The following is a 23900-nucleotide window of genomic DNA, read 5'->3' as shown; positions in this document are numbered from 1 at the left end:
GTGAGGAAGTAGGATGCAGGGTAATAACTAGTGAGGAAGTAGGATGCCGGGTAATAACTAGTGAGGAAGTAGGATGCAGGGTAATAACTAGTGAGGAAGTAGGATGCAGGGTAATAACTAGTGAGGAAGTAGGATGCAGGGCAATAACTAGTGAGGAAGTAGGATGCAGGGCAATAACTAGTGAGGAAGTAGGATGCAGGGTAATAACTAGTGAGGAAGTAGGATGCCGGGTAATAACTAGTGAGGAAGTAGGATGCAGGGCAATAACTAGTGAGGAAGTAGGATGCAGGGTAATAACTAGTGAGGAAGTAGGATGCCGGGTAATAACTAGTGAGGAAGTAGGATGCAGGGTAATGGTATCCTGGTGTGTTTATGCTGAGCGAGGCAGTTTCTGCAATCCTCTTGGCGCTCCCCCCCCCCCCTCCGTGCCCCCCCACCGTGCTGGCAGGTTGGCAGACAGACCACCATGCATGCATGCGCCAACACAGCTGCCTATTGAGAGGCGGCGTTACAGACACAATGTGAGCCACAGACTTGCTGCATCAACACCGCCGACCTTTTTCTGCTGCTGTGGCCGTAAATAAACCATAAATAGCCCCTGGTGCCCGGCCCTGGAGTGGCTCAACCACACCAAAACAGCGAGCGGCACTGCAAAGAAGGACAGCATACCCAGGTAACGTCTAGCCAGGTAACGTCTAGCCAGGTAACGTCTGGATGCTCAGTGGGAAGGGACTTTTGAATGATTTGGTGTTCAGCCAGTGTCCTACACAGTGGACATTTTGGGTTTGCATGTTTGAACGCTGAGAAAGGAAATGGGACCCAAAACAAATGTCCACTGCAGAGGACGATAGGACCAGCATGACTTTCAGCTCGTGTGTGTGGAGTTAGTGAGCTTTAAAGGTAAAATACAGATGACATGATGTTATGTGGGTGTGTCGCCTTACAGGAGAGGAGCGACTGAAAGGATGTCGGAACAACAAAGTGCTCCAGAGCAGCTGGCAGCTGGCAAGAGTCAAGGTGGAGCCGGGGCCACATACAAGGTATCACCTCACCTCCATACTTCTTCTACACATACAAGGTATCACCTCACCTCCATACTTCTTCTACATCTTTTTATTACTTTAACCTTTTAAGGCCCAAGCTGTTTGTTTACATGCTTTGTTAAATTTCCCTTTGCTATATTTGGCTTTTGGACCCTAATTAGAATAAAAACTAAGAATCATCTTTTGATATGTTGTACTTAGTCCATAAGTACACAAACGTGTACTTCATGTGTAGTGACATGCAATTTTGTATTTTTACACTTTTTTTCTCCAAATTCCATTGTATGTTATACTCTTCTGCCACCACCAGATGGCAGTATAAGTGTCCACGTAAGTGGCCATAAGACCCCAATTCAGTAGTGTACACCATTTTGGAAATAAGAGCTAAAAGGTGCTGTCCACGCATGTGGCCACTAAGGCCTTTAGAGCAGGTGTGTCCAAAGTGCGGCCCGGGGGCCATTTGCGGCCCCGCAGCTAATTGTTTACCGGCCCCCCACACATTCCGGAAATACTATTGTAAAAATAAAAAAGAACATTAAAAAAAGTGGAATGAGGTGAAATCTAACGAGAAAAAGTCGCAATGTTGACACAAAAGCTGCCATGCAGGCTGGTTTTTTTTTCTTTTGTCTTTCTTTATTTTTCTTTTTTTGCCATTGCTCAAAAAAAGAAAAAAAATCAAAAAATCCATGTTATAATGAATTATTTTCAGGGCTCCAATTACTTCAAATATTTCACTTTAAAATGTTTTGTGTGGTAAATATTGCATATATTGTGTAGTAGCCGTATAAAAACATCAAAGTTTTCTTTGACAAAAGCGCATAAGACAAACAAAATAATAGCTCCAGCATAAAATGGACAGATATATCTGAAGTTAACACTTAAGTGTTGAAAGTAAAAGAAAAACCTAATAAAAATGTATCACTTTATGAGTGGGGCACCCTTTGGATCCCAAATATATTTAGTGGTATTTTATTTATCTTTTCACTGTGATTACTCAAAAATATGAAATAATTAAAATCAATGTTGTCCTGCATTATTGATCTTTTAGGGCTCTTATTACTAAATACTGCATATTTCAGTTTTACTATAAAAAAACAGAAAAGCCAGAAAAATGTTTTTTTTAATTTGTATTACTTTATATCAACTTGAAGTTGATATAGAGATTTACTGTAAGCGTTAAATAATAATTTTAAAAAAATAATCTGATTTATTTTTAACATTTTAATGACTGAGACCCTTTATGGTCCCCGGGACCCCTAAAGGTAAAATGAATAAAAAAATTCATATATTTTGTTATGGTTTGAAAATGAAAAATATCAAAATGGCCCCCACATGCTTTAATTTTACCGTGTGCGGCCCTCAGTGGAAAAAGTTTGGAGTTTAGAGGTTAAGCACGCTTTTGGAATTTGGATGAATTATGATTAATTACAGGTTATTAACTGCTTGCATCATTTAAATTAACTTAATCAATCAACGTTTACTTATATAGCCCTAAATCACCAGTGTCTCAAAGGGCTGCACAAGCCACGGCTCAGATCCCATTCTTAAAAAATATTTAGACACAAATACAATTTTATTGACAACATTTCAATAAAATTGAATGTTTTAATGCAAGGGAGTCAAAGTCAAGAATGATCTCTGGCCCCTGGGATGATATTTGATTAGTATTAGAAGCGGCCCGCAGGCCTCAGCCGCCTGCTGCTGTTTTGCACGCACCAATACTCCATCAGTGTTGGCGCTAGGAATTTACAAAATGGGGACCCCATCAAGTCATAAAAATGGGGCCCCACGGTAAATTTTTGGGGACCCCCTTATTTGTAACCGTTTTGAAAACAAATGATAAATGTATGCATTATAAAGTTAAGTTAAAGTAGCAATGATTGTCACACACACACACACTAGGTGTGGCGAAATTATTCTCTGCATTTGACCCATCACACTTGATCACCCCCTGGGAGGTGAGGGGAGCAGTGAGCAGCAGCGGTGGCCGCGCCTGGGAATCATTTTTGGCGATTTTACCCCCCAATTCCAAGCCTTGATGCTGAGTGCCAAGCAGGGAGGTAATGGCTCCCATTTTTATAGTCTTTGGTATGACTCGGCCGGGGTTGGAACTCACAACCTACCCACCTCAGGGTGGACACTCTAACCACTAGGCCACTGAGCAGGTTGTTATCCTGTTATAGCTCACATTCTATATTGTGTTTTGGAAAAAGGTTGTCATAAACTTGACTTAATTCATTAACAAAAATAATACAAAAGGAAACACATTTTTATGCATATGTAAATGTGAACATTCATTCACTTTCTTCTTTCCTTCATGGATCCCCATTAGTCTACACTGCGGTGTAGACTAATGGGGATCCTTAATAAACTAAACTAAACTAAACCAGGGGTGTCAAAGTCATTTCAGCTTGTGGAGGAAAATCTATTCCCAAGTGGGCCGCAATGGTAAAATCATGGCATGATAACTTTAAAAAAAGACAACTCCAGGTTGTTTTCTTTGTTTTACTCTGGCCAAAAATAGAACGAGCACGTTATGAAAACGTACAAATCACAAATAATCCTCTGGACAAAACACTTCAAATTTGTTGAAAATTCTGAGAAAATTGGCACAGCTTGAAAAAAAAGAGCTTAGACTTGGTCTCAGTGTGTCTACAAAGCCAGGATTCAACGTTTAAGTCACAGTCTTTCTGGGATTGAACAAAAAAACACAACATGTAAACTCTTCTAGGTATCAAACACCTCCTTTATTCATGTCCACGTATCCATCCGGTGCTAACTCAACAAACCGTAAGAAACGGAGGTCAAAACTATTCAAAAGGGTTACGTTTTCTTGTTTTCGACAGCGACATTACGGGGGAGTAAAGATGCCAAATGACATTACGGGGGAGTAAAGATGCCAAATGACATTACGGGGGAGTAAAGATGCCAAATGACCGTGTGTTCAAAACAGAAGACATAAAAGGATAGATTTTAATGTTCATTTGGGTCAAGGAGGAGGAGCCACAGCCACCCTTTACTTTGTACCTCTTTGCTTGCCTAACAGAATTGCTACTGTGACATCTAGTGGACACATTTAGAACAACAGTTTATTTCATTTAAAAAAAATGCAGCTCATTTTAATACTTGGCAAACTCATCACGCAGGCCGGATAAAACCTGATCAGGCCCGCGGGCCGTACATTTGACATCCCTCATCCAAACTTTACCTGCTGCAGGTGTTGTTTTCTATATTTTTATTGTAATATTTTCAGAATGTGTTTGTTCTATTTTTGGCCAAAGTAAGACAAAGAAAACAATCTGAAGTTTGTCTTTATTTTTTATTTTTAATGCCATGATTTTAATAGTCCGGTGCACAGAGTTTCCTCCATGTGGCCCCTGAGCTCAAATGACTTTGACACCGCTGATGTCATCTAATATACGTCATTTATTTGCTCAAAACAGTTTCCTCTCATATTATTGATATTTTAAAAAAGGTTGAAGGTTTTTAAGCAGGTCTTTTACTGATCACTGTAAAGGTGGCGACTTGTCCAGGGTGTACACCGCCTTCCGCCCGAATGCAGCTGGGATAGGCTCCAGCACCCCCCCGCCACCCCGAGAGGGACATGCGGTAGAAAATGGATGGATGGATGGATGACCAGGGGACGCCAACCCGTCGATCGCGATCTACCAGTCGATCTTTGGGACCCAACTGGTCCATCGCGAAAATATTAGGGAAACAAACCATTAATACGACATCAGTGACACACCACCCGGAGAGTGACCAACACACCCGTAAACAGGCACACTTTTTTATCCACGAGCTGCAACAATGCATTAAGGCTGACTGCTGCAACGCATCGGACATTTTCTAGCATCCAACATCCAACAACTCTTTCCTCAACCGTGACCATCATCACAAGACAATTACTGGAGTCTGTGAACATTGCTCCAAAGTACGGCTTTTGTGTTGATCCATTGTGCTTACAAAAGTCAACGCTGACATGTGTGAAGGCAGTAAAATATGACAAAACAAGGCGGCAGCTAAAGAAGGACTACCAGGTTTATTCCCTCTTTATCACACAGGAAAAACCTGCCAGGTGAACGGCTGATTTTATTACTGCCGACGCTGACGTAAGCTGATTTGACCCGGGGGCCAAATTTAGAGAAAAAAATGTGTCTGGGGGCCGGTCTATCTGATTTTTAGGAACACTAATACAAAACCTCACAATAATGTCTAATTGAATGCTAAAAACGTTATGACAGACCGCCTGAAAAAACGGAATGGAATTTTAAATTTTTTTTTACTGAATGAGACACCCAGAATGTACATGAAAATAAAGAATGTGGGATTTACAATATTAACTATGAAGGATAAAACACTGAATATTGACAACATATGAACATCACACCCCCTCTCAATCCACACATTTTACAATCAACAAAATTGCAACAAACACGAAAATATTTTTTTTAAAAACCCACCTACAATCTGATAAATGTGATACATCACTCGGCTTTAGAACTTTCTTGTAAAAATCTCCTTCCACGTCTGTCCCTGACACCCACATTTCAGGCTCTGGAAACACTCTGTGGAAACACTCCCCACCCACACTGCTTGGTACCTCGTCTGAACTGCTGTGACTTACATTACCATAGTAACTAATTAGATGACCATAGTAACTAATTAGATGACTGAGTAACTAGTATATCATGCAGATTCCAAGCATGGAAAGACTTAGTATAGTTGAAGACTTCCGGTCATTATAAAACATGAGTGCACATCATAATGGCAGCTACACTTTACATCTTAAACATCTAAAAAAATATATTTAGGAATGTCCGGCGGGTCAGATTGAAAAGCTCAACAGGCCTTAATTTGCCCAGGTCTGATCTATGGCAAACTGAACGCACCCATTTTTTTTCTTTATACATATTTTTTCTTTGTGGTCCAGGTGGTGCTGTTTGAATTCGAGAACTTCCAGGGCAGCAAGGCTGAATTCTCCGCCGAGAGTAAAGATGTACTAGACAAAGGTCTCAAGAAGGTCGGCTCGGTGATCGTAGAATCTGGGCCGTAAGTCATATTTCTTATGTTCACATGTGGGGGAATTGTTGTATCATTTTCTTGTCTTCTTCTTTCCCGGCAGCTGGGTGGGTTATGATCGGCACGGCTTCAAGGGGGAACAGTTCATTCTGGAAAAAGGCCAGTACCCTCGCTGGGACACGTGGACCAACAGTCAGAACAGCTACTGCCTGTTGTCTCTAAGGCCGCTCAAAGTGGTGAGTAGAGAAAGTCTCAGCGTCCATGTCAACCACGTCAACATCACCGTGTGTATCTTCCATCTGCAGGACGGTGCTGAGCACAAGCTGCACCTGTTTGAGAACCCCGCCTTCACAGGTCGCAAGATGGAGATCATCGATGACGACGTCCCCAGTCTGTGGGGTCACGGTTTTCAGGACCGCGTCGCAAGCGTCAAAGCTCTTCACGGAACGTAAGACTTCCATATTTTCTCGAATGTGAATATGTTTTGCTGTTCACGCTCTGAATGTGCTCTGCCCCCTCCAGATGGGTCGGGTACCGGTACCCCGGCTATAGGGGGCGCCAGTTTATATTCGAGCAAGGGGATTTCAAGCACTGGAACGACTGGGAGGCCCCAGTACCGCAGATTCAGTCTGTCCGACGTGTGCGGGACATGCAGTGGCACAAAAGGGGCTGCTTCTCAGCTCTGGACCCAGCTCCGGGTCCTGGTCCGGACCCGGATCCCACTCCAGTGCCGCCTGCTCCCTCTGCCAAAGCTGGGGCCAGCTGAGCAGGTTACAGCCCGGCCTCGAGCCCCCGCCTTCACTAACCACGAGAGATGCTGCTTGGGCCCACAAATCAGTGCCATTAATGTTTCAGGGGCCAATAGAATTATATACATATAATAAAGTCTTTGACATGGAATTGGTGTTTGTTGGTGATGTAATAAACTAAAGTGTAGGCCAATACTACCCAGAGAGGAAACATAGCTACTGTGTGTGAACATAATCATCCACTTTTATTAATCATGTATTCTGTTATGTGACTCAACAGGAGTGCAGACTATAAACTGTATGTCAGCTTTCTATTAAAACCGAGTGCATCACATTCTCTACATCTCTGTGTCCTACATTCAATCAGGAGTTGGTACCTTTCACATTTGTATTGATACGGTACCAATTCCTGGTACCTTGGAATCAATACCAGTACTCAAGTAAGTTGTTATATCTTGTTTTCTAACATTTCTGACTCTCATTTGCAAGTATCGTACACTAGACTTTGCATGCAGTTGCTATTCCAAGACATTAGATGGCAGTAGTTTATAGACAAAAGTGTGTTGCCTAGCTAGGAAGGAGTCTTTGCCATGAAGCTGAATCGGTCAGTATGTTGCACCCTACAAAGTGTTTGTACTGTAAGTAGTGTACTTATTACCGTTACGATTGGGTCGCATGTGTGCAAAGGTCGTGTTTCCAAGATGCAGAAGGGAACGGCAGGAGGAGGATCGACGGTAAGAATAACTAAGAGGCACAATACAAACTGGAGGCAGCTTAGCCTAGCATAGCATAAAAATGAAAAACTAAGCCAAACGTAACTTGTTGCGGAGCGCGAACAGACTGCCAGGCCGACTGGAACGACCAGACAGGCAGAAATAGCTCTGTGATTAGTGATCAGGAGCAGGAGAGTGTCTTGACCACTAATCAGAGGCAGGTGCAACAACCAGTGCCCATGGCAACTGTGAAAACTAAAGAGGGCCCTGAAACAAAAATAAACGTAGGATAATATTACCAAACTATTGACCCGGACTCCTAAAGGACGGATTCCAGAAGTCCTAAAAAAAACTAGGTTTGAAGTCACTGGAGGTCAGAGGGAGTAGTTGGCAGCGGGTTGCCAGGCCAAGTGCCCCCAAAGTCAGCGGGGACGAGCCAGGAACTCCACCGACCGCTGGCAAGGTTGGCATCTAGAATTGTCCACACTTGTGGCAGGCGAAGAGGCGGACATGAGCGGGACCAAATCGCCACCTTCAGAAACCATTGTTGTTCACGCTGAGGTCCTAGGCATGACTGCTGATAGCAGGGGGGCGTCCATGGACTTGCCACATTAGTGGCTGACGAGGAGGCGGGCCGCAAGCACCCCATGAGTGCTTCCGTGCCAGGCCAGCTGGCCGCTGGGCTGGAGATCGAGCAGGCTGCTGGGCTGGAAGTCTAACCGGCTGCTGGGCTGGAGATCGAGCAGGTTGCTGGGCTGGAAGTCTAACGGGCTGCTGGGCTGGACATAGAGCAGGCTGCTGGGCTGGATGTCTAACCGGCTGCTGGGCTGGAGATCCAGCCGGCTGCTGGGCTGGAAGTCTAACCGGCTGCTGGGCTGGAGATCCAGCCTTCTGCTGGGCTGGAGATCGAGCAGGCTGCTGGCCTGGAAGTCTAACCGGCTGCTGGGCTGGAGATCGAGCAGGCTGCTGGGCTGGAGATTGAGCAGGCTGCTGGCCTGGAAGTCTAACTGGCTGCTGGGCTGGAGATCGAGCAGGCTGCTGGGCTGGAGATCGAGCAGGCTGCTGGGCTGGAGATCTAGCAGGCTGCTGGGCTGAAAGTCTAAAATGCTGCTGGGCTGGAGTTCCAACCGTTGGCAAAGCCTGGATTCCAGACGGTTTCTGGGATAGAGGTCCAAATGGCTGCAAAGCTGGAGGCAAAAGTGGCATTGTCTGAAGACCCACTGGAAGTATCAACCTCATCGGAGGAGCCACTGGAGGCGAGTCTGGAGGTAGCGACGTCGTCGGAGGAGCCACTGGAAGATCAGGCGGTGGCCTGGCTGGAAGTAGCAGCGGCGGCAGTGGCAGCTACCTGGCTGGACCCCGTGGCGGAGACCTGGCTGGAAGTAGCAGCGGCGGCAGTGGCAGCTACCTGGCTGGACCCCGTGGCGGAGACCTGGCTGGAAGTAGCAGCGGCCTTGTAGGAGGAGGTGGCCTCATAGAGCGAAACCCTAGTGGTGGCGGACTCCAGCAAGCAAACCTGTGATTCCACATACGAGTATTATTATGGTGTGTGTATGGGGGTTCGGAATTTGGGGGTTGCCTCACATCAGGGGTGTCAAAGTCAAGGGTCAGATCCGGCCCGCGAATGAATGATCTATGGCCCCCGGGATGATATTTGATTAGTATTAGAAGAGGCCCGCAGGCCACAGCCGCCCGCTGCTGTTACTCCATCAGTGTTGGCCCGAGGAATCCCAGGGACCCCATCAAGTCATAAAAATGGGGTCCCACAATAAATTTTTGGGGTTCCACTTTTTTGTAAGGGTTTTGAAAACAAATGATAAATGTATGCATTATCCTGTTATATCTCACATTCTATATTGTGTTGTACATTATCCTGTTATATCTCACATTCTATATTGTGTTTTACATGATCCTGTTATATCTCACATTCTATATTGTGTTGTACATTCCCCTGTTATATCTCACATTCTATATTGTGTTGTACATTACCCTGTTATATCTCACATTCTATATTGTGTTGTACATTATCCTGTTATATCTCACATTCTATATTGTGTTGTACATTCCCCTGTTATATCTCACATTCTATATTGTGTTGTACATTCCCCTGTTATATCTCACATTCTATATTGTGTTGTACATTATCCTGTTATATCTCACATTCTATATTGTGTTGTACATTATCCTGTTATATCTCACATTCTATATTGTGTTGTACATTATCCTGTTATATCTCACATTCTATATTGTGTTGTACATTATCCTGTTATACCTCACATTCTATATTGTGTTGTACATTATCCTGCTATATCTCACATTCTATATTGTGTTCTGGAAAAAGGTTGTCATAAATGTTACTTCATTCATTAAAAAGATAACACAAAAGAAAACACATTGTTATGAATATGTAAATGTATTCAGTTATAAACGTTCATTCACTTTCTTCTTTCCTTCATGGATCTAAACTTTACCGCTTTTTCTATATTTTTATTGTAATATTTTCAGAATATTTGTTCGATTTTTGACCAAAGTAAGGCAAAGAAAACAATCTGAAGTTGTCTTTAGTTTTTAGTTTTAATGCCATGATTTTAATAGTCCGGCCCGCGTGTGCACACATTCTCCTCCATGTGGCCCCTGAGCTAAAATGTGGCCCCTGAGCTAAAATTTCAACTTATATTCAATTGAATAGACGGCAAAGACAAGATATTTAACGTTCCAACTGGTAAACTTTGTTTTTATTTTGCATATAATCATGAACTTAGAATGTAATGTCAGCAACACATTGCAAACAAGGCATTTTGACCAGTGTGTTACATGGCCTTTCCTTTTAACAACACTCAGTAAAGGTTTGGGAAGTGAGGAGACACATTTTTGAAGTGGAATTCTTTCCCATTCTTGCTTGATGTACAGCTTAAGTTGTTCAACAGTCTCCCTTCTCATATTTTAGCTGCCACACATTTTCAATGTCTGGACTACAGGCAGGCCAGTCTAGTACCCGCACTCTTTTACTATGACTGTTGTAACACCTGCCTTGGCATTGTCTTGCTGAAATAAGCAGGGGCGTCCATGATAACAACATATGTTTCTCCAAAAGCTGTATGTACCTTTCAGCATTAATGGTGCCTTCACAGATGTGTAAGTTACCCATGTCTTGACCACTAATACACCCCCATACCATCACACATGCTGCCTTTTACACTTTCACCCTAGAACAATCCGGATGGTTCTTTTCCTCTTTGGTCCGGAGGACACCACGTCCACAGTTTCCAAAAACAATTTGAAATGTGGACTCGTCAGACCACAGAACACTTTTCCACTTTGCATCAGTCCATCTTAGATGAGCTCGGGCCCAGCGAAGCGTTTCCGGGTGTTGTTGATAAATGGCTTTGGCTTTTCATAGTAGAGTTTTAACTTGCACTTACAGATGTAGCAACCAACTGTAGTTACTGACAGTGTTTTTTTGTTTTTTAAAGTGTACCTGAGCCCATGTGGTGATATCCTTTACACACCGATGTCGCTTTTTGATGCAGTACCGCCTGAGGGATCCAAGGTCACGGACATTCAATGTTGGTTTCCGCTCACGTGCAGTGATTTCTCCAGATTCTCTGAACCTTTTGATGATATTACGGAGCGTGGATGGTGAAATCCCTAAATTCCTTGTTGAGAAATGTTGTTGTTCAACAATTAGCTCAGGCATTTGTTGACAAAGTGGTGACCCTCGCCCCGTCCTTGTTTGTGAATGACTGGAAGCTGCTTTTATACCCAATCATGGCACCCACCTGTTCCCAATTAGCCTGTTCACCTGTGGGATGTTCCAAATAAGTGTATTGATGAGCATTCCTCAACTTTCTCCCTCTTTTTTGCCACTTGTGTCAGCTTTTTTGAAACATGTTGCAGGCATGAAATTCCAAATGAGCTAATATTTGCAAAAAATAACAAAGTTTTCTAGTGTGAACGTTAAATATCTTGTCTTTGCAGTCTATTCAATTGAATATAAGTTGAAAATAGAGTCGGATAATATCGGCAGACCGATATTATTGGCCGAGAAATGCGTTAAAATGTAATATCGGAAATTATCGGTATCGTTTTTTTTATTATCAGTATCGGTTTTTTTTTTTTTTTTTTTTTTTTTTTTTTAAATTAAATCCACATAAAAAACACAAGATACACTTACAATTAGTGCACCAACCCAAAAAACCTCCCTCCCCCATTTACACTCATTCACTCAAAAGGGTTGTTTCTTTCTGTTATTAATATTCTGCTTCCTACATTATATATCAATATATATCAATACAGTCTGCAAGGGATACAGTCCGTAAGCACACATGATTGTGCGTGCTGCTGCTCCACTAATAGTACTAACCTTTAACACTTAATTTTACAAATTTTCATTAATTACTAGTTTCTATGTAACTGTTTTTGTATTGTTTTACTTCCTTTTTTATTCAAGAAAATGTTTTTAATTTATTTATCTTATTTTATTTGATTCATTTTTTTAAAAAGTACCTTATCTTCACCATACCTGGTTGTCCAAATTAGGCATAATAATGTGTTAATTCCACGACTGTATATATCGGTTGATAGCGGTATCGGTTGATATCGGTATCGGTAATTAAAGAGTTGGACAATATCGGCATATCGGATATCGCCAAAAAGCCATTATCGGACATCCCTAGTTGAAAAGGATTTGTTGTATTCTCTTTTTATTGACCATTTACACAACGTGACAACTTCACTGCTTTTGTACTTTATAGTTGTGTCTATGTTCTACGTGTCCTGTTAATAATACTAATACATTTAATAGAAAAACCACACACCTGTTATATCTACCATCATACTGTTAACCTTCCAAGCATAAGTTATGATACATGACTTTTCATGAAGTGAATATATATATATTTATATATTGAGCCCCAACATAGGAATGCTCCCTCTTCTCCTCCCTCTCATTGTGAGTGTGGGACTCCTGGCACCATTAGTGCTGAATCATGAGGATATCGAACAATGACAGGCTGGATAAAAGTGACAACTAATGAAATAACTTTGTGGGCGTGTGTGAAAGGGAAACCACGCGGTGACCCCTCATTTCATCCTGCCCAGCCTATGGCGGGCTGCTCTGCAGGCTGGCACGCTCACAGCGGGTGCTGTTGGCACAGTTACCACCCCTGGCTTTCCCGTATAAATTGAGCGCACAACACCATCGCCACCACACTGGCACAGACTGGCACTGGTAAGCACTTCACCTCTTTAACTTTTATTCCACATTCCTACAGCCTGGTTTGATTCATTTAACATGAATGTTTAATCTCAACGTGACTTTGGACTAATGTACTTTTGTTCCTGTAAAAAAATGTTTTCAATATGATTAATTTTGTCAGCGTTGTGCTACACGTGGCACAGCATGTTATCACTAATATTATTAGCATCAATATTGTTGCATTATGTTACATTTTTGTTGTGCCGTAGGGCCACACTTTGGACACCCATCCTCTAAAAGTAGGCACAGTTATGCTTACTTATTCCAATTTGTAGTTCAATTAACTTGTATTTAATGAATGTGTATCTTTTAGCTGGAATTAAAACTCCAAAATGGCAAACTAAGTTTTTAACAACATTTTAGTAATAAAAAAACAAAAAAAAGGCGTCATATAACGAGAACAAATTGAAACGTGAATAGCACACCCATAATAATCAGAATATTACAGCTGACACAAAGGTGGTCTATAAATTCTAAAAAAAAAAAAAAAAAATTTAAACAAAATAACATTTTAAAAAAGGTTACGTGTACACTTTTTTAAAGTATTTTTTGGACTTTTTTTATTTGACTAATTTAGTTAATTAAATATTAATTGACTATGCAGCCCCTGTTTGACACCCATGCATACTCTACAAATATGCATATCAATTTATTAAAATTTGATAAAAAACTCTTTTAAATGGTGACGGTGCGTCCTAAAAACTGTCACATAGGACTCAGGGAATTATTTATTTCCAAGAGTAGTATTTTAATAAGTATCTCTAACAGGACTTGTTAAAGTTATATGCCTTTTTCCAAAGCCCATTAATGAATCAATACTTGACAGTTTTCAGTTGTCCTCTATGTTTATTTTCACAAATTGTCAGGCTTGGTCAAAAATAGGACTCAGATGCAGAGTAGGGAACAATCCGGCAGGCTTTTATTTTGAAAGCTACTTTTTCACCCCCTGAGTCAGGGCAATACAACATAGGCTTTAATCTGACAACTCGGCGAAAAAGGTTCCACAAAAAAAAAGGAACAACCGGAAATCACTCGGAAAGGAGAAAACAAAAAAATATCAATAGCGAACTATACTTAGTGCAGGATATGATCTATGAAATTGATCAATGACAAAATACGCTCCAAAAGGAGGGAGAAACAATGGCTGTATTGGCTTATCTCGAATAATAGTAAACAAAAAATGTCACTCAAAAATTGAGGAAAAAGGAGAACTGTAAGACAAAATTGAAACTCACTACTTCGGCTGCAAAACTATCTAACCAAATATCACTCTGCTGAGGAGGAGACTCAAAATGCCAACAAGGGAATTCAGGATCACGATACTCAAACGAGAGACGAGACAAGGCTTGGGCATGAGGCTAGAGAGGCACGAAACAACGAGACATTCTGGCACAGCACAAAGGGAGGCGTGGGCTTATAAGACACATGAGGCTTTTAATGAATACTTAGGCCTACTGTATTTTAATGTTGGTCATTACGGTGGTACTTAGACAGCCAAGTGCTTTTTTAAGTGGTACTTGGTGAGAAGACTTGGAGAACCACTGCTCTAATCTATTGACAAAGATTTGGATCGGTATTTGAAATGGGGTCAGAGGGCAAACATGTTCCTATTTAGGACACTTATATCATAAAAAATAATTCACAGATCTAAAAGAATTTCAACTAAAAAATGTTGGTTTCGGACATAATTTGTAGTATATATAGGCCACCTCTACTGTTGAGCTCTACTGAATGTTTAAACCAGGGGTCCCCAAACCTTTTGACTCAGGGGCCGCATTGGGTTAAAACAATTTGGCCGAAGGCTGGCCTGTATATATATATGTATATATATATATATATATATATATATATATATATATATATATATATATATATATATATATATATATATATATATATATATATATATATATATATATATAGTACAGGCCAAAAGTTTGGACACACCTTCTCATTCTCATGACTATTTATATTGTAGATTGTCACATCAAAACTATGAAAAAAAGTTGAAATAACCGAAAACATGTTTGGTATTCTAGTTTCTTCAAAATAGCCACCCTTTGCTCTGACTACTTTTTCGCACACTCTTGGCATTCTCTCCATGAGCTTCAAGAGGTAGTCACCTGAAATGGTTTTCACGTCACAGGTGTGCTTGAAGCCCATGGAGAGAATGCCAAGAGTGTGCAAAGCAGTAATCAGAGCAAAGGGTGGCTATTTTTGAAGAAACTAGAATATAAAACATGTTTTCAGTTATTTCACCTTTTTTTGTGAAGTACATAACTCCTCATGTGTTCATTCATAGTTTTGATGTGACAATCTACAATGTAAATAGTCAGGAAAATAAAGAATACACATTGAATGAGGAGAGGGTGGGATTTATATATATATATATATATATATATATATATATATATATATATATATATATATACACACTGCAAAAAGTGAAATCTAAGTAAGATGAAATATCTCAAATAAGGGTGATATTTGCTTATTTTCTGTCTGTTAAGATAATTCTTCTCACTAAGCAGATTTGATGTTAGAGTGTTTTACTTGTTTTAAGTGTTTTGCTCCTAAATGATGTCAGTAAGATATTACAGCTTGTTGCTGAGATTTGATGAGCTATATTGAGTAAAACATGCTTGAAACTAGAATATCAAGTGTTGCAAAGCTGTGTCATCAACACTCACAAGTATAAAACTACTTTTTTAAAGTCATAATTTCTTACTTCAAGCGTGAAAAAAATAATCATGATGCCGAGCGCATATCATTATGTCAAGATAATGGCACTAGCATTTACTTCATTTAAGAATATTTTTCAACATATTGAGCAAAAAGGTTTCTTTTTTTTTTTTGTACCAAGAAAATTGTTATTAGTGAGAATATACTTATTTTAAGCTATTTTGGGGTTCATTGAGGTTAGCTAATTTTACTTGTTTTGGAAAGTCTTGACAAGCCAAATTTTCTTGTTCTATTGGCAGATAATTTTGCTTAGTTCAAATAAAATACCCCTCATTTTATATATATATATATATATATATATATATATATATATATATATATATATATATATATATATATATATATATATATATATATATATATATATGTATATATATATATATATATATATATATATATATATATATATATATATATATATATATATATATATATATATATATATATATATATATATATATATATATATATATATATATATATATATATATATATATATATATATATTAGGGCTGCAACAACTAATCGATTAAATTGATTAAAATCGATTATAAAAATAGTTGCCGATTAATTTAGTCATCAATTCGTTGGATCTATGCTATGCGCATGCGCAGAGGCTTCTTTTTTTTTTTTTTTTTAATTTTTTTTTTTTTTTTTTTTTTTCAATAAACCTTTATTTATAAACTGCAACATGTACAAACAGCTGAGAAACAATAATCAAAATAAGTACGGTGCCAGTATGCTGTTTTTTTTCCAATAAAATACTGGAAAGGATAGAAATGTAGTTTGTCTCTTTTATCCGATTATTAATCGATTAATCGAAGTAATAATCGACAGATTAATCGATTATCAAATTAATCGTTAGTTGCAGCCCTAATATATATATATATATATATATATATATATATATATATATATATATATATATATATATATATATATATATATATATATATATATATATATATATATATATATATATATATATATATATATACAGCCCGGCCCCAGGCCTAATTGTTTTAACCTAATAAAAATGCATTTTTAGACAATATGATTTGCCTGAGCGGCTGGGAAACACCGAGAGTAACAAGCAGTAGAAAATAGATTAGAAAGGACAGATTTTTAAAAATTATAATTATTTTTAAAAAAAAGTGACTTCCTGTGGGCCGTATTTTGGACGCTGGCGGACCAGATCCGTAGTTTGGGGACCCCTGGTTTAAATATTCTGCAGAGAAGTAGAGTATTGACTGAAAGGTATATAATGTTCTACAATGTAGCTGCTGCAGTTACAAATAACCGCTTTGTCTTCAGTTGATATTTTCTCTATGTAAGCAAATATCTGCCATGTTTCTTTTCAGTTCCATCTTTGCCTATCCATTTATTATGGCCACAGACCACCAGAATCCTGCATCCAAGCAGCAGCAGCCAGGCTCCAGTGCACTCAAGGTGACCTTGGTGACAAATGAGAACAATGTAGAAATATGGCATCAATACATCATTATCTCCGCTGGTGGGTTGTTTCCGCACAGTTGGTTATCTATGAGCAGGAAAACTTCCAGGGACGCTGCCATGAGCTGACTGGTCCCTGTAACAACCTGGAGGAAGCCGGCGTGGAGAAAGTGGGCTCCATATTGGTGCTTTGTGGACCGTGAGTGTCAAATCATTTGGAAAACAAAAACAGATATTCAGCATTTTCCTTTTCGTTTCAGTACTGTTATTGCACTGGAGAATAATACAATGTGTTGATCAACATTTGCATCACTGAACTCTGCTAAGCAATGTGCTCTACATACAACACACAAAGATATGTTTCAAAGGGCCAATTTGTTTCAGACCACAACAAATTGACAAAACTATTTTAAATTGCTGCAACATAACATACATAAGTAACAAACCGCATAATAACAACATAGCTGTAAAGCAAGGAAGGCACACACTACATACACAAAGCCTAACCAGGAGTTTTTCTCTCTCGAGGAATTATGAAATAAAATCATGTCTGAAGCCCAGAACACTCTACATATTTCCCCAGTTTTAGTTGAGAGATAAGGAAAGATTGGCCTGGCCCACTAGCATCCCTCTTTATGTTTGTGAACTTTATAGTCCATACATTTAGAGTGATGTGATAATCAAACACTATAGAAGTCTAGAATGAAAGAGCAACGGTGTATAAGAGAATTGACAGACTTCAGTGCGCAGTGCCTCATTAAAATCCAGCCGCTGTTGCTTAGGAGGTGAAGTGTGTCTCTCTTTACTAGCTTCGTCGAAGCATGTTGCTTTTGTAGCTGTTTCAGCAGACTTTAATTGCCAGGATAGGATCTTTGATCCAAGACACAACTTACATTTAACTAAAATGTTGTTTTTTTTGTGGTCGACAAAAGAAAAGTAATGAGAATATCTCCATGTTAAGAAACTTGGCTTCGGGCTTCGCCATGTCTTGTTAGTAAAACACACACACACACACACACACACACACACACACACACACACACACACACACACACACACACACACACACACACACACACACACACACACACACACACACACACACACACGCACACAAACACACACAATTGAGAATGTTTATCATGGTTCTTCTTCTTTGTACTTTGTAAACACTTTAAGTGTGAAGAGTTTCTTGAAGTGGATCATATTAGTACATTGTTGGATTGCTTTGCTTCATCCATTCCATCATTTAATTCCACATACTGATATACTGAAGGTCTTAAGTGTTGTACGTGCGTACAAATGACATTTTTCTCTAAGGTTATATTTCTCCCATGTAAAGCACTTTGAGTCTCTAGAAAAAAAGCGCTATATAAATACAATTCACTTCACTGAGTATATCCTCCCGAGGGCCGGCGTCCTGTGCAGTGGACATTTCTAATTCTGCATTTTTCAAAACTCATAGACCAAAAAAAACAAAAACAATGTCCACTACAGAGGACGCTAGTTCTCCGGCAATATTGACCTACTTTGGATTAGTTTTAGCATGTGGAATGCTCAAAAATGCACGGTGGTGTACCAACAACAACACTTCACCTCAGATGGGTGGGATACGAGCAGGCGGACTGCAAGGGCGAGCAGTATGTGTTTGAGAAGGGGGAGTATCCTCGCTGGGATTCCTGGACCAACAGCAGACGCAGTGACACCATCGTCGCATTCCGACCCATCAAAGTGGTGAGAAAGCAGACTTTTTAACACTTGATGAAAAATGTGCATCGCTCTCTTCATGCTCGTGGTCTACTTCCCCAGGACAGCCAGGAGCACAAGATTGTGCTTTATGAGAACCCCAGCTTTGCGGGGAAGAAGATAGAAATCGTCGACGACGACGTCCCCAGCTTCCATGCACATGGTTACCAAGAAAAGGTCTCCTCGGTTCGGGTTCAGAGCGGCACGTGAGTCCATCCCCTCAGCTCGTATGTATCGGACCGTATGCACTGCAAAAAGTGAAATCTAAGTAAGATGAAATATCTCAAATAAGGGTGATATTTGCTTATTTTCTGTCTGATAAGATCATTCTTCTCACTAAGCAGATTTGACGTTAGAGTGTTTTACTTGTTTTAAGTGTTTTGGTCCTAAATGATGTCAGTAAGATATTACAGCTTGTTGCTGAGATTTGATGACCTATATTGAGTAAAACATGCTTGGAACTATTTTTGTCCAAATGTCCAAAACACACCCAGCAATGGTGCACAGGAAGGCGGGGAAGAAGAGGGGGGAAAAGGCAGCCAAAATGGTCAAAAGTCCCAATTGTGTCCAAAATACCTCCCCGGGTTCCAGTCCCACGAGTCCCGCCGCCGGCCACACAAGTCCGGGATGCAAAAAATGTCCAAAACGCACCCAGCAAAGTCCCACGGGAAGTGGGGGGGAAAAGTGAGAAAAGTCGGCAAAAGTCCCCAAAAATGTTGAAAATACCTCCCCAGGTTCGAGTCCCACAAGTCCTGGTGTCGGCCGCGCAAGTCCCGGGATGCCCAAAATGTCCAAAACACACCAGGCGAGTCCCACGGGGAGGGGGGATAAAAGATGGAAAAGTCGGCAAAAGTCCCCAAAAATGTTGAAAATACCTCCCTGGGTTCCAGTCCCACGAGTCCCGCCGCCAGCCACACAAGTCCCGGGATGCAAAAAATGTCCAAAACGCACCCAGCACAGTCCCACGGGAAGTGGGGGAGAAAAGTGAGAAAAGTCGGCAAAAGTCCCCAAAAATGTTGAAAATACCTCCCCAGGTTCGAGTCCCACAAGTCCTGGTGTCGGCCGGGCAAGTCCCGGGATGCCCAAAATGTCCATAACACACCAGGCGAGTCCCACGGGGAGGGGGGAGAAAAGATGGAAAAGTCGGCAAAAGTCCCAAAAATGTTCTAAATACCTACCCAGGTTTGAGTCCCACATGGAGTCTTGAGACTTGTGGCACTCGAACCCGGGTGTGATTTTTGAACATTTCACCAACTTTTCTCACTTTTCTCCCCGCCTTCCCGTGGGACTTTGCTGGGCGCGTTTTGGACATTCTGGGAATCCCGGCCGGCGGCGGGACTTGTGGGACTCCAACCTGGGTAGGTATCCATCCATCCATCCATCCATCTTCTTCCGCTTATCCGAGGTCGGATCGCGGGGGCAGCAGCCTAAGCAGGGAAGCCCAGACTTCCCTCTCCCCAGCCACTTCGTCCAGTTCCTCCCGGGGGATCCCGAGGCGTTCCCAGGCCAGACATAGTCTTCCCAACGTGTCCTGGGTCTTCCCCGTGGCCTCCTACCGGTCGGACGTGCCCTAAACACCTCCCTAGGGAGGCGTTCGGGTGGCATCCTGACCAGGTGCCAGAACCACCTCATCTGGCTCCTCTCCATGTGGAGGAGCAGCGGCTTTACTTTGATGACAGAGCTTCTCACCCTATCTCTAAGGGAGAGACCCACCACCTGGCGGAGGAAACTCATTTTGGTCGCTTGTACCCGTGATCTTGTCCTTTCGGTCATAACCCAAAGCTCATGACCATAGGTGAGGATGGGAACGTAGATCGAGCGGTAAATTGAGAGCTTTGCCTTCCGGCTCAGCTCCTTCTTCACCACAACGGATCGATACAGCGTCCGCATTACTGAAGACGCCGCACCGATCCACCTGTCCATCTCACCATCCACTCTTCCCTCACTCGTGAACAAGACTCCCAGGTACTTGAACTCCTCCACTTTGGACAGGGTCTCCTCCGCAACCCGGAGATGGCACCCCACCTTTTTCCGGGTAGGTATTTTTAAAATTTTTGGGACTTTTGCAGACTTTTCCAACTTTTATTCCCCCTCCCCGTGGGACTCTGCTAGGTGTGTCATGGACATTTTGGGCATCCCGGGACTTGCGCGGCCTTACTTGTTTTAAGGGTTTTGGTCCTAAAATAGGCAGCACGGTGGCACAGGGGTTAGTGCATGTGCCTCACAATACGAAAGTCCTGAGTAGTCCTGAGTTCAATCCCGGGCTCGGGATCTTTCTGTGTGGAGTTTGCATGTTCTCCCCGTGACTGCGTGGGTTCCCTTCGGGTACTGCGGCTTCCCCCCACCTCCAAAGACATGCACCTGGGGATAGGCCCCTCCCACCCCCAAAAACATGCACCTGGGGATAGGCCCCTCCCACCCCCAAAAACATGCACCTGGGGATAGGTTGATTGGCAACACTAAATGGTTGCCAACACTAAATGAATGTTGTCTGTCTATCTGTGTTGGCCCTGTGATGAGGTGGCGACTCGTCCAGGGTATACCCCGCCTTCCGCCCGAATGCAGCTGAGATAGGCTCCAGCACCCCCCGCCACCCCAAAAGGGACAAGCGGTAGAAAATGGATGGGTCCTAAATGACCTCAGTAAGATATTACAGCTTGTTGCTGAGATTTGATGAGCTATATTGAGTAAAACATGCTTGAAACTAGAATATCAAGTGTTGCAAAGCTGTGTCATCAACACTCACAAGTAGAAAACTACTTTTTTAAAGTCATCATTTCTTACTTCAAGCATGAAAAAAAAAAAATCATGACTTTGACACAATTGTGTCTCATAATTAAAACAGATGACAGTCAAATGGACTTTGCTGTTTTATTTCCAATGAAACAATAGAAAATATGTACTCATATAGTAGTACAGTTGGCACAGTACAGTAAACTGACAGTTAATATTTAAACATTTGACATTTCTAACAATTTTGAACAGAAATAGTTCATGCACATTCAGATAAATTCTTCAAAATTACAATAAATAAAAATTTGGCCGGGGGCCGGGCTGTATATATGCGCACTAATTGACTAAAAGAGCACGCACTTGATGCGATGATGTCATGTTATCCATGGAAAAATGCATTTTTAGACAATATGATTTGCCTGAGCGGCTAGGAGACCCCGAGAGTAACAAGCGCTTGCCTTGTTGCCTTTCCATTAAGAACAATAAACTAGTTTTTAGTATAAGTTTGCTGGTTTCAAGAAATGTAATGCCGAGCGCATATCATTATGTCAAGATAATGGCACTAGCATTTACTTCATTTAAGAATATTTTTCAACATATTGAGCAAAAAGGTCTCTTTTTTTTCTACCAAGAAAATTGCACTTGTTATTAGTGAGAATATACTTATTTTAAGCTATATTTGGGGTTCATTGAGGTTAGCTAATTTGACTTGTTTTGGAAAGTCTTGACAAGCCACATTTTCTTGTTCTATTGGCAGATAATTTTGCTTAGTTTAAATAAAATACCCCTCATTTTTGTATTTTTTTTCTTGTTTTTGCCCACTGACTTTTTGCAGTGTGGACTCAGGACTAATCCTCCTCTATTTCCTGTCTCACCAGCTGGGTGGGCTATCAGTACCCGGGCTACAGAGGCTACCAGTACCTGTTTGAGAAGGGCGAGTATAAGGACAACATGGAGTTCGGGGCCCAGATCCCGCAGATCCAGTCAGTTCGGCGCATCAGAGACATGCAGTGGCATCAGAGGGGTGCTTTTCACCCTGTCAACTAAGCTTGTGATTGTTTCCTAGTATGAACCTTGACCTCTGCAGCCCTCATTAGTTGCACCCTGCACCAGTAGGCCAACGTATTGCAGCGGTGCAGACATGATATCCTTCAAGCAATTGAATAAAATGTTCTTGCTTACTTGTCTCCGAGCCAGGTCTGTGCTGTAATGCAATTACCCAGGTTCACTGAGGAGGTTAAAAGGGGCTCTTTGCAACATTTATGCGAATGTCTTTGTATTCACTATAATTAGTAAGTCTGAAAAATATCAACATTTTAAAAATATATTTATTTTTTGGTTTGAAAAATGTAAGTGTGAGCAAGTTGTAAAAAGCCCCTTTAAAGCCTGAACCACTAGACTTAAACTTAGACAAACTTTATTGATCCACAAGGGAAATTGTTCCACACAGTAGCTCAGTTCTAAAGGATGGAAAGGGTAAGGATGGCAAGGATAATGCAGGTATTAAAAATGTACCATAGTAACAATATCAAATATAACAAATATGTAATATTTACATATTATACATACAGTATATAACATATACTGATATATTATATTATATTTTTATATAATATATACAACATATAACAAATCCCAATGTTGACAAAATAGTTGACAGAAAATTCCAATTATTAGCTTTTATTGGTCCTTATGGAAACATCTTTTTATTTTTGGGGTTTGTTTGTTTTTTTACAAAAAATTATTCCCACATATGATTTTCATTTTTTATCATATATTTATTTTATTTTAGTTTTATGTTATTTTTATAACAAACCAAAACATCATACAATGCCCATAAATATCTATCATGTTAGTTCCAAACAGAAGATGGCTTGAATTCACATTGTTTATCATTTTTTAAAAGCATCTTCAATGTTGTAATTATTTGCCATCTAAAAAAACGTGCTACAAGTCAACATCATTATTTTTTAATGTGATATTTTTTTTTCTATCATAAAAATCAGTCATTTATTATCACAACACAAAATAATGCAGAAAATTGCATATTGATTGACTGATTGATTGAAACTTTTATTAGTAGATTGCACAGTACAGTACATATTCCGTACAATTGACCACTAAATGGTAACACCCCAATAAGTTTTTCAACTTGTTTAAGTCGGGGTCCAAGTTAATCAATTCATGTTAATATGTATATTATACCTCCAAATATACCATATTGTATGATTTAAACATTATATTTGTTTGTTTGAAAAAATCTAAAGACAGTTTGTTGCTCGATGGTATTTATAATGCATGAAGTAAAATAAACTATATATTATATAAAATATAAATGCAATAAATAACGACAAAAAAAGATAGAATACTATTAACCACAACATTTAAGTGTAAAAAAAACCAACAACATTATGATTTGTACAATTTCAGAATGCACTTGTTC

At 40.5% G+C, this 23900-nt stretch overlaps 2 protein-coding genes across 3 annotated transcripts; both read left to right on the top strand.

The window, feature by feature from the left end:
- The first annotated feature begins 552 nt into the window (after positions 1-552).
- On the top strand, positions 553-7148 carry LOC133651686 (beta-crystallin B3-like). 2 transcript variants are annotated; one of them, XM_062049704.1, is made up of 6 exons: positions 553-688; positions 947-1040; positions 5977-6095; positions 6169-6301; positions 6371-6513; positions 6588-7148. In XM_062049704.1, the coding sequence occupies exons 2-6, from the start codon at positions 966-968 to the stop codon at positions 6829-6831; spliced, it is 714 nt and encodes a 237-aa protein (XP_061905688.1). In that variant the 5' UTR covers positions 553-688; positions 947-965; the 3' UTR covers positions 6832-7148. The 2 variants fall into 2 exon arrangements, with proteins under 2 accessions (XP_061905688.1, XP_061905687.1); XM_062049703.1 differs by having other exon boundaries at positions 562-673.
- Positions 7149-12686: 5538 nt separating this feature from the next.
- crybb2 (crystallin, beta B2) lies at positions 12687-22638 on the top strand. Its single transcript, XM_062051671.1, has 6 exons — positions 12687-12757; positions 16888-16975; positions 17059-17177; positions 18580-18712; positions 18788-18930; positions 22336-22638. The coding sequence occupies exons 2-6, from the start codon at positions 16913-16915 to the stop codon at positions 22502-22504; spliced, it is 627 nt and encodes a 208-aa protein (XP_061907655.1). The 5' UTR covers positions 12687-12757; positions 16888-16912; the 3' UTR covers positions 22505-22638.
- The last annotated feature ends 1262 nt before the right edge of the window (positions 22639-23900 follow it).

This window comes from Entelurus aequoreus, linkage group LG06 (assembly GCF_033978785.1).
Source record: "Entelurus aequoreus isolate RoL-2023_Sb linkage group LG06, RoL_Eaeq_v1.1, whole genome shotgun sequence".
Taxonomy (NCBI): domain Eukaryota; kingdom Metazoa; phylum Chordata; class Actinopteri; order Syngnathiformes; family Syngnathidae; genus Entelurus; species Entelurus aequoreus.
The sequence above is the reverse complement of the archived record's forward strand: the minus strand, read 5'-3'. Positions and strand labels throughout refer to the sequence as shown.

Coding starts and splice junctions, on each gene's coding strand:
- crybb2 (XM_062051671.1), top strand. CDS start 16,913: ATGGCCACAGACCACCAGAATCCTGCATCCAAGCAGCAGCAGCCAGGC. Junction 17,178..18,579: donor ATATTGGTGCTTTGTGGACC/GTGAGTGTCAAA, acceptor ACTTCACCTCAG/ATGGGTGGGATACGAGCAGG. Junction 18,713..18,787: donor CATTCCGACCCATCAAAGTG/GTGAGAAAGCAG, acceptor CTACTTCCCCAG/GACAGCCAGGAGCACAAGAT.
- LOC133651686 (XM_062049704.1), top strand. CDS start 966: ATGTCGGAACAACAAAGTGCTCCAGAGCAGCTGGCAGCTGGCAAGAGT. Junction 1,041..5,976: donor GAGCCGGGGCCACATACAAG/GTATCACCTCAC, acceptor TTTGTGGTCCAG/GTGGTGCTGTTTGAATTCGA. Junction 6,096..6,168: donor GTGATCGTAGAATCTGGGCC/GTAAGTCATATT, acceptor CTTTCCCGGCAG/CTGGGTGGGTTATGATCGGC.